We start from the raw sequence: 19,876 nt of genomic DNA, 5'->3' as shown, positions 1-19,876 counted from the left end.
CACCATTCGCCCATGTATGGAGTATTGTTGTCACATCTGGGCTGGTGCGTCTACTACTAGTCTCTCGCTCCTAGACAAGGTTAAAAAAAAGAGTCGCCAATCTGATAGGCCCTGAACTGGCATCTAAGCTTCAGCCTCTGTCCCATCGACGAAACGTTGCATCCCTCTGCTTGTTCTACAAGTATTTTAATGGTGAGTGCTCTGACGAACTGCAGACACTTGTGCCCCCACGTCGCAGACACCCTCGACAAACCCGACAGGCAGCTAAATCCCACCCCCACACAGTAGAGATCCCTAGATGCAAAAGATCATTCTACTCCAGTAGTTTCTTCCCCAGAACCGCTAGACTCTGGAATTCCATTCCAGGATCATGCTTCCCTAACTGTACTGACATGCAGAAGTTCAAGTGCAACGTGAACCGACATCTTGCTGCCCAAATCCCTACATAGTGCCCCCGTAGTTGCTGACCCTGATAGAAGCCCCCTACACCTGAGTGGCAATGTGCCTTGTTTGGGGTGAAAATGTAATTAAAAAAAAAAAAAAAAATGGAGACCCTGCGATATTATTGTACTTATTTACAATGCCTCCCCACCGGACAGAGTTAGACACCAGGGTCGTTTTTTAACGTGGAGAAAAGGTACAAAAATAAAAATTAGCTCAGTTGTGAAGGACTGCTCTGCCACCGAAAGAGAACAAGAAATGGAAGTGCCGCATCTGAAGAACAGATGGTATTTATTTGCTCCCCCACCGAGCAAATTAGACACAAGGGAATTTTTAATGTGAGGAGTGAAGGGAGGGGGAGGGGAAAAGGGGACCAGCTTCCGGGAGGTGGGAAATGGGAGCTGGTTAAAGGTCAGGTATGTGGGGTTGCCCCCACATCTGGTCTTTGCTTGCAGTATCTGCCGGAACAGATGGTATTTATTTGCTCCCCCACCGAGCAAATTAGGCACAAGGCCAATTTTAAATGTGAGGAGTGAAGGGAGGGGGAAGGGAAAAGGGGACCAGCTCCCGAAAGGTGGGAAATGGGAGCTGGTTAAAGGTCAGGCATGTGGGGTTGCCCCCACATCTGGTCTTTGCTAGTCATAGCTTGCAGTATCTGCCGGAACAGATGGTGTTTATTTGCTCCCCCACTGAGCAAATTAGGCACAAGGCCGTTTTTAATGTGAGGTAAAAACCAGCTCCCCTAAAAGTAGGCAAAAAGGGGGCACTCTGGTTACCAAAAATAATAATTGTCCCAGTATAGAGGGTTTCCCCTCCATTGACTGGTACAAATTATCTTAAGTGCAGTATCTGCCGGAACAGATACTACACTTTGATCTTGACCAAAAGGCTACCTACTCCCGATATTATTGTAGTCCTTTCGTTAAAAATGTAAGTAATCTGGTTAATATAATGTCAGAATATATCTGCTTAATGCGGATTATCTCCAATATCCTTAAAGGAGTCTGTGATATATTTTCATTGTGTGGGCGCTCGGTGCGATAAGAAATCTCAGGCTATCATCATACCATCTTTAGACAGAACAGATACTACCCTTTGATCCTAACCAGAAGGTATATTTTATTTTCAAGTACGGCCCAAATGCGACATCATTTTATTTTTTTATTTTTTTTTACATTTCTTCTTCGGTGATTGGGAGATCCTATTTCTGTAAAGGGAGAATAGAAGGTGATAACTAGGGCTGTGACAACAGCATATTCTTTTCATTGTTTTGACTCGTGAGTATGTATCCGTTAATATTTTATATGCTTTTATATAGATGGTTCTCTGTGGATTAAGTGTGTCTGTGTCGGATATATACCCGAGAGTCAAAACAATGAAAAGAATATGCTGTTGTCATAGCCCTAGTGATAACATACTACGAACAATAAATTAGCGTTTCGCTATATTTACTAATTTAATGTTCGTAGTATTTTATTACCTTCTCTCTTCCTTTTTAATAAATAGGATCTCCCGATCGAATAATTTATAATCTGGAAACCTTGACACACGTACGTACGTTAAAGGTACTACGGTATTTATAAACAGTAGAACCCGGGGATACGGTGGCCTCGGGATAGTTTTTTTTTAGGTTACGATGTGGAATACGATGTTTTTCCGGTCCTTGGTTAGTGTATTTGCCCGGCTTTACGGTGTTATTTATAATGTTATTTGATTATATGCATGTGTATTATATACTGTACTGTAATTTGTTACTAATTTTTAATATGTACTGTATAAAATTGTGCTTGGGCCCCGCCATACGGCGATTTTATCTGACTATCCCAACCCGGAACTGATTAAGGCCGTATCCCGGAGTTTTACTGTATAGATAATTCTTCTTTTTTTTTTTTTTCTGGTTTAAAGCAAGAAGTGAAAACATGAAACCGCGATTTTCCGTGTTTTGTCAGAGGAACAAACGAGAAGGCCCTAGAACTACCAAAGTCTTTGGTCGTTAGAAAACGTAATAAAGAGAGAAGGGTATTTTGAAATAATCAGCAGTTACGTCCAGAAGATCATTTTAATGAGAAATTGTAAGTGAAACGTCTTAGGAATTGATGATACAATTAATCAACGCTGTCGGATACGATGCCTCGCAAAATTAATTAAATTAATTGATATTTTTTTAATTTAATAAATTTAGGATAAGGGTTGATTTTTTTGTCTTTTTTTTACATAGGCATGACTACTTATCAAGGCACAGAGACGACTCGAGGATAAGGGTTAAGAGTGTACAGTAGTCAATTGGACAATATAGTAATCGTTAGTAATGGAAATTCGGTAAATTTGTCAACTTAAGTGGAACAGCTCATCAAGAACTTGTTTACGTTGGACTTGAAGACAACCATGTTGTAGTCAGCTGGAAAGCAGGAAAATGGAAGACAGTTCCACAGGCGTGCAATTCTAAGAAAGAAGCTTTGTTCATGGAATCTACGTTTAGGTTTAGGCACAGATAAAGAGTGGGGGGAATTATTGCTAGTGTTTTCAGCTAGACGAGTGTTTCTTGTGAGAGTTTTGTATTATTTGGATTGTTCAGACTACTGTTAATATAAGGAATACCATCCTCACAATGTTTCAACTGTTTTTAACCTCCGATGTACACATTTCTAGAATTCAGAGATCTTTTTAGGTTAAACTCAAAAATCTTAACTAACTTTACAAGTTACAAATGTAATCCACGGAAAAGAATATTCTCTTGCTGTTTGCGTTTGTTGTTTTCTAGTTAAACTATTTTGTTGACTGTGTTGTTAGTTTGTATAAAAAAAAGTGAACTACTTAGTTTTTGCATATTTTATTTATTTATTTATTTATTTATTTATTTGCGGACTATTATCCTCATCTTTATAGTTGTTGCTATTTTCACGACGTTTCCGCCAACTATTCCTCTGGCCTTCGTCAGATGGTTAAACGCGATGGGATAGGAATGCTGAATCTCTTAACTGTACCTTCAGTAATCACTGCCTTCCATAGTTGCTGTTGTTGTCTCGTCACGTTTTTGCCTACTAAGCCTCTGGCTGGCTTTGGGTAGGATTGAAACTGCTATCTGCAGACAATGCTCGCCTGGAACTGTAAAGATTCAACGTCCCTATCCACTGCGCCACGGACTCCGAAGGGCGATCAAGGTCGGATTTTTATTTTCTTATCCTGTTGCGGTTAACCACCTGACGAAGACCAGAGGAATAATTGACCAAAACGTCGTTAAAACAGAAAATGAAAGATAAAGGTAACAGTCCACAAATAAATAAATATACAAATTACTCATATCAAAAAGAATTCCAATGATGAAATAAGTTGGTTTTGATTTTAAAAACTTGTTTTTCTTTCTTTGCATTATATATAGAAGCAACTCGAAGCAAAATTACGTCGACATTTTCATTCATGTCTTATTTGCACCTGTTTCTTGTTAATCTGACTTATTGTAAAATCGTTCATATTTCTTCTTTCTACTCTGTCGTTCTATGTTTTCTTTGTTTGTCCTATCGCCGTGTTACAGGCTCCAGCTATGAAAAGAAGAGCATTCAAATGTACTGAGCTCCATATAGAGCCAACGTAGTTTTAAGAAGCATCATGGTTTATGTTGAAAAAATTTAATGTGTACTCTTTATTTTATATACGAGCAGTTCAGTCCGACTTTGCTCGGACTCTATGTACTCTTCATAACTTTATGTGCATATGTATATATATATTAAAACTTTTGACTCATGTCCAGGTAAACTACATCTAAAAATGTTTAGACCCAAAATTGGCGGAGGAGTTTGGTAGGGTCTGCAATTCAATTTTGATCTCTTGGCAGATAAATTTTCGCCCAAAAACTGATTAAAAAGCTTGCTGCATTTCTGAATACCCTTTATGTAAAATTTCAAATGTTTACACGCAAAATTGGCTGAATAGTTTGCTAGAGACCGCAAAGGTCAAATCTTTTGAACGTTGACCCCTTAGCAGCCAAATTTTCGGTCAAAAACAGATTAAAAAGCTTGCCCTATGTTTGAATACCTTTTATGTAAAATTTCAAATGTTTAGATCAAAAATTAGCTGAGTAATTTGGTAGAGACCGCAAAGGTCAAATTTTTTTTAAAGTTTGGCACAAATTTTGGCCCTTTAATATTTATTGTTTTGGGCTCAAATCAAATTGAAAAGTTTGATCCATATCCAGGTAACCTACATCTAAAATGTCAAGTGTTTAGACTAAAAATTGGCGGAGGAGTTTGGTAGAGTTTTCAAAGGTCAAATCGTTGAACTTTGATCCTTTGATAGCCAAATTTCTGGCCGAAAACCGATTAAAAAGATTTTGCCAAATCTCAATATTCCTTACGTCAAATCTCGAATCTGTAGATTGAAAATTGACTGAGTAGTTTGGCAGAGAAATGTACACACACACACAGACAATTTCACTTTATAGATATAGATTGCAGCTGCATATTGTTTCTACGTTATGTTTACTACGTTATGTTTACTATGTTATGTTTACTATGTTAAAATAAAAATTATGTCGTTACTGAAAGAAAACCCTGTATAATTTCGTAATGTTGATTAAATTGTTAACATCATAATCTTGTACTGTTTTTAAACATTCTTTGTTGATGAAGTCTCGTTTCATTTATTTTCAGTTTTTTATAAGGAAGTCACCACTTATCGAGGCCCGAAAGCCACTCGAGGATGAGGGTTATTGAATATAAGGTGATAGTGTAGTAATCATTTATGATGTAAGTTGGGCAGAATTTGATTATTTAAGGGGAAGGTTCAACAAGAACTTGTTTACATTGGACTTGAAGCTACCATACTGTAGTCGGCTGGGAACAGTATTCCACAGGCGGGAAGTTCTAGGAAAGAAGCTGTGTTTATAGAACCTGCGTTTAAATTTAGGCACAGATAGAGTGAGTGAAATTGTTGATAGTGGTTGTAGTTAGTCGAGTGTTTTGTATTGTTTTCTCTTACCGATATTAAATCATTTTTTTGTTCTTTAATTTTCCTTTATTTGTATTTCCATTCCTCAATATTTTTTCCAAAACATTCTTTAATTAATTTTGTAAAAATTAATTTTTGTAAATTATTTTTTTGTCAATAAAATATTTTAAAATCATTCATTACAATCTTCTAACCTAACTCTAACTGTACGTTAACTGGCAACCAGCTGTACATAGGGTTAGTGTTACAAGAAACAAATTAACTACCATTGTAGTCTGACTATAATCGAGTGAATATGGCGGAACAGCTACTTCCGGCCAAGGGGGATAAGTGCAATATTTATTATAGCTAAGGAACCAAAAGTAATTTAAATTATAACATTTTCCATTCCAATGATTATTAAGTATTGAGTTATAAAGAGGATAATTCAAGTTATTCTGTCCAGCATTAAGTTACAAAGTTCTTATATTTACTTGGGAATCGTCGCATTCTGGACGACCTCCACATCGACTTGCTGAGATTTTCATCCCCAGCGTCAACTTCTTGACAGGCGTTGATTTCTTCAGGATCGGCAAAGGATTCTTTTCCTCCACATTGATCATGTTTTCATCAGTAGGTGGCCCTTTAGAGGCCTCAGGTATCGCAGGATTGCTTTCAGTGCGAAAATCTTCTTTAGTACAGGAGTTAGGAGTCAGGTCTCGCGCATTAACAGTCCTTTCGGCACCAGAAGATAGTCGCACATGAGCATAGTAAGGGTCGACGTCTAGTATGGTAGCAGGAGTTACAGGAGGATCGAGTTTACTAGTATTAGCATGATTTCTGACATATTGGGCCCGATTTTGCCCAAGACGGAATTGAAGTACCAGAGGAGGAATTACGACTATATTTGAGTAGTCTGTCATGAGGAGTCATATTAGTGGCAGTGCAGAGTAGCAAACTAATTGAATCAAGAATGTGAGGTAGCATGTCTTCCCAATAGGACAGCTTCATGTTGCTAGGGTGTAAGGTTGTTTGGATGGCCTTCCATAAAGTTCCATTGAATTTCTCAACCTGCCCATTACCTTCAGGGTGATATCTACTAGTTTTCAAGGTAGCAATACCTTTCTCATGTAAGTAGTCTCAAATTTCACCAGAAAGAAAGTCGGCAGCCCTGTCAGTATGCCTCAAAATTGAAAATAGCTGGTTTAGACAGCCGATAACGGTTTTGCTTGTCATGTCCTTACGGGGAAAGGCAAAAGGAAAGCGAGAATGCTCATCAATTATGGTTACCACGTGAAGAAGTTGGTAGGAAGTCTTTGAAGTCAATGTTTAATCACTGAAGAGGTAGTATAGCCTATACGAGTGTTCCTTTGTTACAACTGGCCAATTTGGGCTTCAGATACTGACAGGATAAGCAAGAGTCGGTTATGTTTTTAACTTGTTCCAAAGAGTATGGAAGGTTCTTTGTTCTGATAAAGTGGTTCAGCCGTGTAATACCAGGATGGCATAGTCTAACATGCAAATCACGAAGGTCTTGTAGAGTGTGAGTTAGAGCAGAGATGCGAGAGAACGTGTCAGCAGCTGCCTTTTCCATTCCCGGGCGGCAGACGATATTGAATTTGAACTGGTACAGTTCAATCCGCCAATATATATACATATCTTATCCCTTTTGATTTTGGATTTCCTGCTGTTGTCAAACATGAATCTAATGCTCTTTTGGAGTTTCTTCCGAGTAGAAAGTGTCGCCACTTTTGGAGAGCTTTGACAATAGCAGCAGCTTCCTTTTCAACGGCATCATGTTTAATTTCGTTCGGGTTTAGTGTCCGTGAAAAGAATGCAACAAGTCGACCTTGTTGGTTTAGTGTAGCAGCTATGCAGTAATTACTTGCATCTGTTTTTACTTCAAATTTCTTATCCTAGTCAACTGTTATTAGTGTAACAGTTTTAGATCAGTCTTCAGATTGGGGCAGTGGAAACACTTTGTTGTGGTTGAGTAGCAGTATTTTTTTTGAATGAACGAGAACATTCCGACTACAGTTTTTGAGACGCGAGATTTAGAGGTGGTGGCATTTCGAGGAGTGGTTTTAGTCTTTGGTAGTCAGGAGGAATTGGATTGTTTGTTTTGGATTGTGTAATCAAGTAAAGTGATTGAGCTGAAATGACGCTCTTACTTTGGTTCAACATGATGTTGTATCTTTTCGTTACATCATAAACTCTTTGGAGATTGTAGTCATGTTCTTTTTTATCATTTCCACATATGGTAGCGTTGTCTACGTACGCGAAGGTGTCTATCAAATTCTCTTTTTCTATGATGTTATCGATACAGTTTTGCAATGCACTTACTTCATTAGTGACGCCAAAAGGTAGACGAGTAAACTGCTACAGTTTTTCACTTACTTCAAAGGCAGTGTATTGTCGATCAGTGTGACTTATCGGTATTTGGTGGTGCCCAGACTTCAGGTCGAGTGTTGTGAAAATATACCGTTCTGCATGGTCAATCATTTTATTGATGTTTGGCATGGGATAGGCATCAGGTTCCGTAAATCTATTTACGGTATCACTGTAACCGACAACCATTCTTTTTTTGTGTGATTTTCGTTGAAGGTCACTAGAACTCGAGCTCACCAAGAAGATATAGAGGGTTCTTTTATGCCTTCTCCCAACATCCTGGCAGTTTCCTCTGTTATGAATTTGTTGTCAGCAACAGTGTGACGATGAGATTTGGTTGCAATAGAAGTTGTACGTGGAGAGAGATGAGACAAGAGAGGAGGAGGAGGAGTGTTCCTATTTACAATGCCTCCCCACGGGACAGAGTTAGACACCAGGGTCGGTTTTTAATGTGGAGAAAAGGAACAAAAATAAAAATTGTCTCAGTCGTGAAGGATTTCTCTTCCACTGACAGAGAACAAGAGATTGAAGTGCAGCATCTGAATAACAGATACTACCCTTTGATCTTGACCCGAAAATGTTTATGGATGGGGAAAAAAGTCATTCTTGTTAATAGCTCCAATGACAAGTTCATCCCCAGGACCGTCAAATTTCAGAGTCACTCTTTTCTACTATTGTAGAATGTCTTTCCTGATAATTATGTCGATAAAGAGATTCTTGATTACCTCCACTGTCATACCAGGATGTTTCTTTTTATTTAAATCAATGTCAACAAAGGTTTCACCAATAATTTTGGCGTGTTGGTTAGGGTCTGCCAACCCTATGGTCTTTTGTTTAGGTATAATGAAGAGCTTCAGTTTTTTTTTTTTTTGCGGTATTTTTGTTGATAAACGTCCCCACACTTAGAATCTACCATAGTGTTAACAATATTCCCGTTTATCTTATATTTAGGAAACGTAATATCCTTTGATTCGGTTCCTAGTCAGCCGAGATTAGGTGGGGACGAGTCCGGGTCGTATAATACAGCAGCAGTAGAAGAGGAAGATTTGCATACCTCCGCCCAATGGACGTTCTTTTTACATATCCTACACTCAGCGTTACGCTCCGGGCATAGCGCTTGCGGATGCCGAGAGTTCCCACGGAAGAAACAAATTACTTTTGGATGAGTATTTTCCTTTATAGCGGCTAAGTGAGCGTCTTCTTAAGGTTGTTTCCATAGCTTACCGAATGTTTCTCCGCTTGTTCCAGGGATTTGGCCATTGCATAGGTCTCTTGTAGCGTTAGGAACAGTTTTTCGAGCAAGCGTAGATGAACAGATGAGGAGAATAATAGAGTTGAGGCGAATAAGTTTGGGGGGATATTTTCAATTTCGCCGTTGTTTGTGGTACGTAAATAGTTTCCGACGTTTAGTTTCCAGTGATTGTACGCTGTCTCTGAATTCGGAGTAGTAGGTTCCACGTCAAATCTGTCAGGGCGTAGTAGCCTTCTTTTCTTTTTTTTACAAGGTAGTCACCACTTTGGAGATTTGATAAAGTGTCTTACTTAAGGAGGTGGTTCACCAGGAATTTGTTTACATTGGACTTGAAGACATCCAGTTTGTAGTCAGGTGGGAAACAGGCAACCTGAACAGAGTTCCACAGGCGTGCACTTCTAAGAAAGAAGTTTTGTTCATGGAATCTACGTTTTGATTTTGGCACAGATAAGGAGTGGGGAATATATTTGATAGTGTTCTCAGCTAGGCGGGTGTTTATCGCCTGTCCGTTTCGTTGTTTTTCTTTTAATTTGAAGTTGATAAAATTGTAGTGATGTGTAAAGAAGAATGAAGTAAGAGAAAACAGGAAAACATTTGATAAAAGTTTTTTCAACTTAAAATTAATGCATGTGCTCTGACTATAATCGAGTTAATATGGCAGAACAGCTACTCCCGGCCAAGGGGGATAACTACATTATTTATTATAGCTAAAGAAACCAAAGGTAATTTAAATTATAACAACCATAACACTTTACATAGCTCGAAAATACATAGTTGATGATTTTACATTAAACTTATACCAGAAACTGGTCCCTCAATCTAAATTCTAAAATGATAAAATAATCGCATATAAAAAGTAGAATATCATTTTTTTTTCATAGGAGGAGGTTCAGCAGGAGGTGTTTATCTTAAAATTTACAAAAAAATAAACTTCGTCTTATTTTTTTGTTTTTTAATGAAAAATGAAATAATTTAACGCTGTAGTTTTAGGCTAATATAGGCAAACCCCAGAATTAAACGAAACGAAATTGCTCTAGTCAAGAAAGTTCAAAACGTACTTATGCATATATTCGTACCGCACTGAAATAATAACGTTATTATTTAGAAAGCTATGCTTAACATTGGAAGGGGGGTTGTAACTATTCCATACTTTCACCTTACAATTTAAAATAAGGTAATATAGGCAAAGCCAAAACTTAAACGAAACGAAATTGCTCAATACAAGTTCGAACGTACACACTTATTTTTTTATTTTAGTTTTAAAATTTCATTTTCTTTTCAATTTCGTTTTCACCAGTCTCTTACGGTCACAAAAGGTCGAGTTTGCTGACAACAAGGCCAGACTCGTGTCGATTGGACGCAGAAAAATCCTACATTAATTGTCAAAATGTCGTCTTACACACAGAATCAGGTAAAAAATATTTTTCACATTTTTTTTTATCTTTTGAAATCGTTTTGTTTTCTCTTGAGAAATGGTATTCCTCCTTGCTATTCAATTGAGAAAAAAAGTGTGTGCATTGTCTAAAAATAAGGAGCTTGTTAAGGCAGAGTCGACAAATATGCCGTTTTAAGCAAAAACAATATTATGTACTTAATTGTCATGCCGAAAATAGTTATATATCCCAAAATTACGAAAATTCATCAACTAGAAATTTATTGGGTTAAATTGCATTATTTGGTGCTTATTAGCACTTATGGCGGCATTTCAAAATAAAAAAAAATTTGAATGGTGTACGTATTAGAGACTGGACGAAGATGAAAAAAATTCCCAAAATTACGTAATTTCATGAAGTAGTTTTTTTCTTTTATTATTCAAGAAAATAAAATCTTACTCTGTTTCGATGAGAGTGAAAAAATCAAATCAACGAATTGGTAGACAAGGGCAGGCAACCTTAATGTACGTGGAAAATGTCAAAATAATCATTGATTACCTCCCCTTATTATTTTCTCTAGAGAAACATGGCCTCGTGTATCACTTATCGATAAAAAAAACGGCAAATTTGTTTTTGTAAAAAATAAAATTAAATTAAAAAAAAAAAACCACTTGATCAATTTTTGTGATTTTTTTTAATATGCAATCTTCATTTCGTGACAAATTGATACAATATAAAAGTTTTTCTTTATTTTTGTCAGAAATCGCCATTAAAAATTTGTGGTAAACACTGGAATATTTAGACTTACTGTCTTTCGAAGCTTATAACTACTCGAATTCAAACCCCAATTTTTTTTTAATTAGAGAAGCAAAGATCAAATTAAAAAAAATAACAGGTTTAATAGCAAATTATGCAATATTTGTTTTTTTTTTAAAAGGATTTAAAGAAAATAAGCGCAATTTTACTTACTTCGATTATAAAAAAATATACATAAATTCCAAAAAATCATTTATCTATAAAATATACTGTTCAATGGGTACTTCAATTGTTCATTGTTAAGAATTTATCCATATTTATACTTATATTCCATGTCCTTTTTAAATAAAATACTTTTTTTAAACAAGGATTCAAAAAAAAAAAAAAAAAACGCGAACTCAGATGTTTTTCACTGTTCAAATAAAGGGAGACAAATTTCTGATTTTCTTCGCGTTTATCTTTCGGTGGCTTCGATGCGCCACAATTAATGTCTCTTTCTATTGCGTGCTGTAAACCAAAATTAGTATTTTGGGGCCTCCTTAGGTGAAAAATGAACACATTCACTTATAAGTTTTTGCCGTTAAAACAAAAAAAAAAACCACTGTACCGATTTTTTATTCTCTTAATGAAATGCATAAGTTTTTGATTAATATAGTTTATTTCTTCTTTATCGAGTGAATTTAAAAAAAAATATCTACAAAAAGAAAACATTGAATGAAATAGAAAATATTGTCGTAAGCGTCCGATATTTTCTTGACAATCTAAGGATAACATAAGCTTCCACTTAAAAAATATCCACGTGGTTTAAAAAAAAAAGGTTTTATACTTTGAACTTTACAGGTAAATTTCTAAAAAGCACCTTTTTTGTTTTAAATTAGAATATTTTATTTATTGATCTTTGATCTTCAATTTGTGATGTATAAAACTTTGGTGAGTAAATTAATTATTTAAATTTCAATAGACATTTAAAAATGGGGGGGTGAATTAAAAAGAAAACGTTTGTATAAAATATTATATTCAGTTTATTGCAAAGAGCATAAAATTTCACATTGACCTTGAAAATATTCTAAAAATTGAACCAATAGAAAAATTTTGATAGATTTTTAAAGTTTAAAAATTGAAAAATATTTAACTCGTAAAATTTAATTAATTTCATTACGTAAAAAAATGGCTGCATGAAGGCGCGCCGGCACTTTGTAAACATTGTTTTTTCTGTTTTTTTTAAGTAAAAAATAATATTTCTATTATTTTTAAACAAATTTAATAGTTTATTTTGGAAGTATATTCCATAAAGAAAATAAACCACCCACTTTAAAAAGAGAAATTACGAGTTTTTTTTTTAATATTTTATTCACAGTTTTGTGTTAGGGATGTCAAAAATTCCACTAAAATTCTGATACACCTAGTGCTGATCTGAATAAACATTTTTCTTAGATGCTATAAAGTAGACAAAGAAGAGTTCACACGCAGGGGACATTACCAAGACCGTCTTAAAAGACAAGATGGCCGGTGGGCAAAAATAATTTAATCTGCTGACGTCATCACGGATAGTCCATACCGGTGACACAGGTAGTCACCGGTAGGCACTCGTAACGTCTTGAAATCAGTGTAATATTTCTTTTTTTTTATTAAAATGCCTTCACGGTGCATCGTTCCAAATTGCTGAGGAAATTATCGTAAAGGACCAAAAAGTGACAGTATTTTCATTTCCGAAAGATAAAGAATTATAATGCAGTAAAAAAAAAAAAGATTTTACACCATCTCCATTCAGCAAAGTAAGTTTTAACGTGCTCCCCCTGTATTTAACACGATGTAACTATAATTTAATTCAATATTATCATCCTAAATGTTTTACCATTCAAAAGAAGAAGCTTCAAATAAATTGCTAATATTAAAAAAAAATTTTTTGCAGCATACAAAACTAATGAAAATGCGAGACAACATCGACTCTTTAAAACACGATTTTTTTAAGCTGTTGACACACATGTCTTAAAAATCTAGCAAAAATTAATTTTCCTGAAATTTTTCAATATTTAAAAATAAATTATGCCGGCTGATAAAATTTTTAAACTTTTTTTTAAAGCTAGAAAGATAAAATTTAAAAATACTTATTTATATATATATATATATATATATATATATATATATATATATATATATATATATATATATATGAAACTAAGCTAAAAAAAAAAACGCGCGTTCACTCGTGGTCTTACAATGCATTTCATTAACGTAATTGGGTTTATATTACTGTACACATAGATTCGAAAAAGTTGTCAAAAACAAATATATAACAAATAAATGTTATCAAAGGCAAGATAAGTTACTTTTCTACCAAATATTTTTCGTGTTTTTATTCAATGTAACATGTTTATTCAGCTCGAAAAACATACAGTGTTTACCGATGTATTCGAAAATTCCAGATGGCGTCTGATTCTCTCTTTAACACGGTAAGTTTGGGATAAGGTGTTATAAATAAAAAACCTATACAACATACTATTAAAAACCCGCCGAATATATGTCAACCTATGTCACGGTAACATATATTGAGCGAGTTTTTAACAGTATTTTATCCGGTTTTGTATTTATAACACCTTTTCCCAAACTTACCGTGTTAAAGAGAAAATAAGACGCCATCTGGAATTTTCGAATACATCGGTAAACACTGTTTTTCGAGCTGAATAAACATGTTACATTGAATAAAAACACGAAAAATATTTCCAGTTTGGTAGAAAAGTAACTTATCTTGCCTTTGATAACATTTATTTGTTATATATTTGTTTTTGACAACTTTTTCGAATCTATGTGTACAGTAATACAAACCCACGTATTTTAACAAACTGAAAATATGGACATAAAAAAATGATTTTGCATGTTATTTTTGTTATGTGGTGAAATAATCTTAAATAAGAAACATGATTTTTTCTTTAGGTTAATTATTTTTTTTACTGTGCAATATTTCATGAATTTATTAAAAATATTGTTTTTGATTTTGAAAAAATATTGTGGTTCATTTTGATTAAAAAATATTCATTTTGATTAAAAAATATTCATTTTGATTAAAAAAATATTCATTTTGATTTAAAAAAATATTCATTTTGATTTAAAAAATATTGTTCATTTTGATTATAAAAAAGTTTAATTTTAATATTTTTTATTGTCTTAACTCATATCAAATGTTTTGCTTGTGTTCTGCTTCAAATATTCATAATCTTACATGCATAATTTTCATTTAATTATATTAAATAAACTTCAAGTTTATTTCAAATCAAATCGTGTTCCTTCACTTTTTTAAAATGTAATTTATAAGTAATTAAAGAACGCATTCTAATCTTTAAAATCTATAATACAATGAAATATTCAATTGCTTATAATATACTTAAACAAATAACTTGTGTTTTTTTTAATTATTTTTTTAATTAATATTAGATGAGTTTCAGTATAAATCATCATGTTCTTTCTTTATTTCTTTATTTTAATCCAATTTTGAAGTTTTGTAACGCTGTCTGTAAAAATTACTGTTCATTATTGACAGTCTAAGAGTTCCACATATCTTGCTTGTTGGGACCTCGGCGATGACGTCATTTTTTCAGCTGGCCGGCCATCTTTATAACGAAGGCCACAACATTACTCGCCAAATTTAGATTATACCATAATGGCTTCCGACATTTGTAGCCTATAGCGATAGATTTTTTTTTTGTTTACTTAAAACAAAATAGCAGATGTTGTACTCGATGAATTTTCGTAATTTTTTGTATGTTAATTTGGTAGATTAGTATTTTCGATATGATAATTAAGTACGTAATATTGTTTTTGCTTAAAATGACATTTTAAAAAAAAAAATCGATCTATTGACTATCTCAATAATTAGTGCTTGTTAAGAATTTCACTCTCCTATCCCTCCACTCCCCGGAAAATTCAGTTCTTCTTCGTTATTATCGCGAAATTCAAAATTTGAAATATTGAATTTCAAGCGAAGCTAATGATATCTACTGATTTGTCATGCCACAGTAATGAAAATGCCCCGAAAAATTACGAAAAACGATGAGGTAAAAAAAAATTAATTATTAATGAAAACAATTAGTGAAAATTAAGTTTTGCTAAATTAGCCAAAGTTTTTAGAAAAGATTTACCCTAATTGTCTTCAAAAACTATTTTCATTAAAAATTCATTTTCTACCTTACCGTTTTTCGTAATTTTTGGATATGTTCATACTATGACATAATAATTCAGTGAATACCATTGGTTCCACATAAAATTAAATATTCTAACTTTCGAATTTCGCTACAATAACGAAGAAAAATCAAAAATTCTATATGATATAAGTAGGTATGAGGAAAAAATATCGTACGCCAAAAATGACGTGAATTGATAAAGTATTTTGATTTTTAAATAAGAAAATCAAATTTGGTGGCTTAAGGATGAGCGACAATCTCACGACGCCATCTCGCAAACAGTCTGAAAATGAAAGAAATAACTTCAATTAAGTAAAACTTGCCAGCTTTTAGAAAACCATTCTTAATATAGGAGACATTGAAAAAGTTAAATTGACTTAAAAATGATTTTATTTAAATAAAACTACTTGATCGATATTGTCTTTTCGTTACGGATACATTATACAGTTTTTTTCTTTATTTTTGTATTTTTCCTGTGGTTAAAAAAATGTGTTTGGTCTGTATAAAAATAACCATAGAATTAGGCACTTTTTTTTATGGCTGGTCTATTGTAAATAATCACCATTGTTTTATTTGAACGTATCGTTTTCTTGTTTTTTTTTTCCAGATCCATTGTCGATTGGTTATTACATGTTCCCATTCAAGTTTTCCTTGCCAACGGAAATCCCAAGTAAGTAAAAGCGAAGAAACCTCCCCCCCTCTCTCTCTCTCTCTCTCTCTCTCTCTCTCTCTCTCTCTCACACACACACACATATACATATATATATATATATATATATATATATATATATATATATATATATAAATATTAACAATTATTTTATACCTAGTGACACTTGTGTTTCATGCTTACGAAATCATCAGTGTAGGAAATGATAATCACTGCTGGCCAAGAGATTCGAATCCAGTCACAAAGTCACCCTTGACATTGTCAGCTAGCATTCTACCCCAAAGCCACCGGTAATTAACACCAGAATTGAGCGAAGTTAAGTACATATAAATGCCAAATCAGCAGGCACTAGCAATAAACGGTCAGAAAGTATTCAACTACCGGAAGTCGAAACGTAGCATTTGCACTAACGTTGACCGCTTTTTCTTAATTACCTAAAAAGTGTTCAACTTAGGAATTTTATCGCAGTGACATTTTGGGGATTTCCCAAGAATTGGCCATGAATAATCCCAAGAAAGTAGAAAATTTATCAAGATTAATCTATATATCTATAAAAGTGAAATTGTGTCTGGGTGTGTGTCTGTGTGTGTAATGATTTCGTTACGAAACTACTCTGTCAATTTTCAATCTACAAACTCTGGATTTGGCATAAGGTGTATTGAGATTTGGGAAAAGCCGGGATAAACTGTTAGTTAATAAATAAAAAATAACGAAAATATTAAATTAATTTACATGCATAAAAGATGATAAATTTAATCATGCTTCTTCATCCACTCCACCATTTTTTTATATTATTGTTCAAGTCTTTTTTGTTCTTTAAAATTTAGTCTGATATCTCCTGTACGCAGTACTATTCTAAAGATCTTGAATGAGTTCTAATGGAGATTGCCAAGCACAACAAGATCCACCGTTCCTTGCCATATCCTGCTTTTAACAGTTTTGGTTTTTAATTTGTTTTTAATTTGTTGCTTTAGTTTTCAGACAATTTACTATACACAAAATTCTTTCGACACTTACCGAAAAATGTGGCAAAACACAAGTTTGCCATAAAATTAGAAAGTAAATGAAACGTGCTATTATTTAATCCATTTTTGACTTCATTGATTTGATTTCAGTGGAAATAGTAAGTTCACCTGCAGAAAACACTTCCATTGGTCATCTAAATTATTTAGTCGACTCTCTGACACAAGGGAAGGACAACACATTGCCAAATCACTAATTGTTGATGGGGATTGGCGAGGGTCACTTGCGATTTTAAGATCTAAGTTTAGCTGTAATGCTATTTGCATCTAATGGTAATCGCTTTTTAATTTGACATAAAAGTTCAATCATTAATTTTAAACAATCGTTCCTAAACCCCTTTTCAGTCGCAGCATCTTTAAATGGGTTGATAAGCAAATGAGCCAATGTATATTCTAACACTCGGTTAAAAAAAAATGAAACAATTGATGCAATCTGAAATATTCAGCTTGAAATTTTAAATTTAAAGCATTCATTTTCTTGTAGAAGAATAAAAAAGAATATGCTTTGGTTTGCAGTTGATTAAGATCTTATAGATTAAAACTGGTTTTAACTAGGTAAGGCTATAAAATGCTAAGAGCCACGTTTATATATATATATATATGTATATATATATATATATATATATATATATATATATATATATAGAGAGAGAGAGAGAGAGAGAGAGAGAGAGAGAGAGAGAGAGAGTATAATCACGTTGACACTCCGGTTCTCGCCAGATCACCGAAGTTAAGTAATGTTGAGCCTGGACAACACCAAATGGGTGACCATTTGGGAAGGCTAGATGTTGTATTTACTGCGCCGAGTTATAGAAATTTCCAGGTTGGTATCTGAGGCCGCATTAACTCACTCACTGGGAGAGATGCACCCCCCAAGACTTCGTTAAGATATGCATATACGAAAATGTAACTCTGATATAAAAACCTGCAGTCTACTGTATACTCTGTCTTGTGGCAGATATCTTCACCGACAAAGGTAAGCAGTAATATCAAAAAGTGTGGTTGGTTCTTCACAAAGCCTTCACCATTATAAACAAATCATCTGTGTGGATTTCCGAGCAACTTAGTTGTTGTTGCGGAATCTCATACGTCGGAATCGAAGGGAGAGTCCATCATATATATATATATATATATAATCATGTTGGCTCATCGGTTCCCGTCAGATTACCGAAGTTAAGCAACGTTGAGCCTGGTCAATACTAAAATGAGTGACCAATTTGGGAATTCCAGGCGCTGTATGTAGGAAGATGTCGACACCTTCCTGCAAGAGTTGCAAAAACCTAACGTCATCATCTCCCTTAACGAGGATATGCATGCGACTGAGATCGCTTGTAAATTGCATACTCCTATGGAACTTACTCCTTCGATGGAAGCTGGTTAAACCTAAGTAGGGTTAGTGCCATAACACACACACACACACACACACACACACACACACACACACACACACATAATGGGAATGAAATGTTTACTTGATAAATTTCAATCTAATATAAATATTAATATTTATATATTAATATATTAATCCCAACCAAATAAAAAAGCTCAATACAAACACGGGAGAGTCCATCATATATATATATAATCATGTTGACTCATCGGTTCCCGTCAGATCACCAAAGTTAAGCAACGTTGAGCCTGGTCAATACTAAAATGAGTGACCAATTTGGGAATTCCAGGCGCTGTATGTAGGAAGACGTCGACACCTTCCTACAAGAGTTGCAAAAACCTAACGTCATCATCTCCCTTAACGAGGATATGCATGCGACTGAGATCGCTTGTAAATTGCATACTCCTATGGAACTTACTCCTTCGATGGAAGCCGGTTAAACCTAAGTAGGGTTAGTGCCATAACACACACACACACACACACACACACACACACACACACACACACACACACATAATGGGAATGAAATGTTTACTTGATAAATTTCAATCTAATATAAATAATAATATTTATCTTCTTCTTCTCTTCTATCTATTCTTCTTCTATATAAATAAAATGAACTCATTTTTTCCCCGTCTGATTTTGACATTAATAGGATTAAAAATCAAGATATTTCATGCAAATATAATATGCACAAACGGCAGAACAATATCTGAGGTGTGTTATAGGCTTATTATTTCTCAAATTCCTCGATAATCTTAGATTTCTATACTTTTTCTGCTGAGAAGTCACGGCCAAAATCGGTTAAGATCAATGGAAGTGGTAAAATATTTTCTCTCTAATAAATTCCTCCTCCCCCTGCCACCACTTAACACCGTTTGGGGATCGTTCACAAGGAACAGTTGAGAAGAGAACACCGGTTTGGCTTCGTAGTTCTTTCATGTGAAGTTATTTAAAATCACTAAACTAAGCTGCAGTGCTCTGTGGCGTAATGGTTAGCGTGCTGGACAATTCACATAATATTTTCACGTTCGCGCCGACCTACCGTAGTCGTTTTTTTTTTTTTTTTTTTTTTTCCTAAACAGCTGGAATGGACTTTTCTTGGTGGCCGAACTGTTAACGTTTAACGTTGCAGATGTTTTTTTTTTGTTTTTTTTCACACTTTATTTTCCTACTTTTACTCATGACTCCGGATTTGATCCTTCCTACTTACCTACCATAACATTTTTAACCCCCCCCCCCGTCCCGGAAACAAACACTCGGGCAACGCCGGGTACCCCCGCTAGTATATTAATATATTAATCCCAACCAAATAAAAAAGCTCAATACAAACACAATAAAGAGGAGGGAAAGAAAAGAAGTTAAAACTGTAAATTAAATTTTACAATCAAAATTTATTGCTCAACAGAATACTCCAAAACATATTTTCAAACATTCTTATTCCGCGGAGTTTAAAAGAATGCTATTCTTGCTATTCTTCTCA

At 34.3% G+C, this 19,876-nt stretch overlaps 1 protein-coding gene across 1 annotated transcript in view; it reads left to right on the top strand.

The window, feature by feature from the left end:
- Positions 1-19,876, top strand: part of LOC145254650 (arrestin domain-containing protein A-like) — an 83,135-nt gene that overhangs the window by 11,392 nt on the left and 51,867 nt on the right. The window contains exons 3-4 of the mRNA XM_080113284.1: positions 10,302-10,415; positions 15,919-15,981. Coding sequence (XP_079969410.1) covers positions 10,302-10,415; positions 15,919-15,981 — 177 coding nt within the window. The remainder of the gene's footprint in view (positions 1-10,301; positions 10,416-15,918; positions 15,982-19,876) is intronic.

Source organism: Euprymna scolopes, chromosome 30 (assembly GCF_053919585.1).
Source record: "Euprymna scolopes isolate OS-2025 chromosome 30, ASM5391958v1, whole genome shotgun sequence".
NCBI classification, from domain to species: domain Eukaryota; kingdom Metazoa; phylum Mollusca; class Cephalopoda; order Sepiida; family Sepiolidae; genus Euprymna; species Euprymna scolopes.
This window is presented reverse-complemented; position numbering and strand designations above follow the sequence as displayed.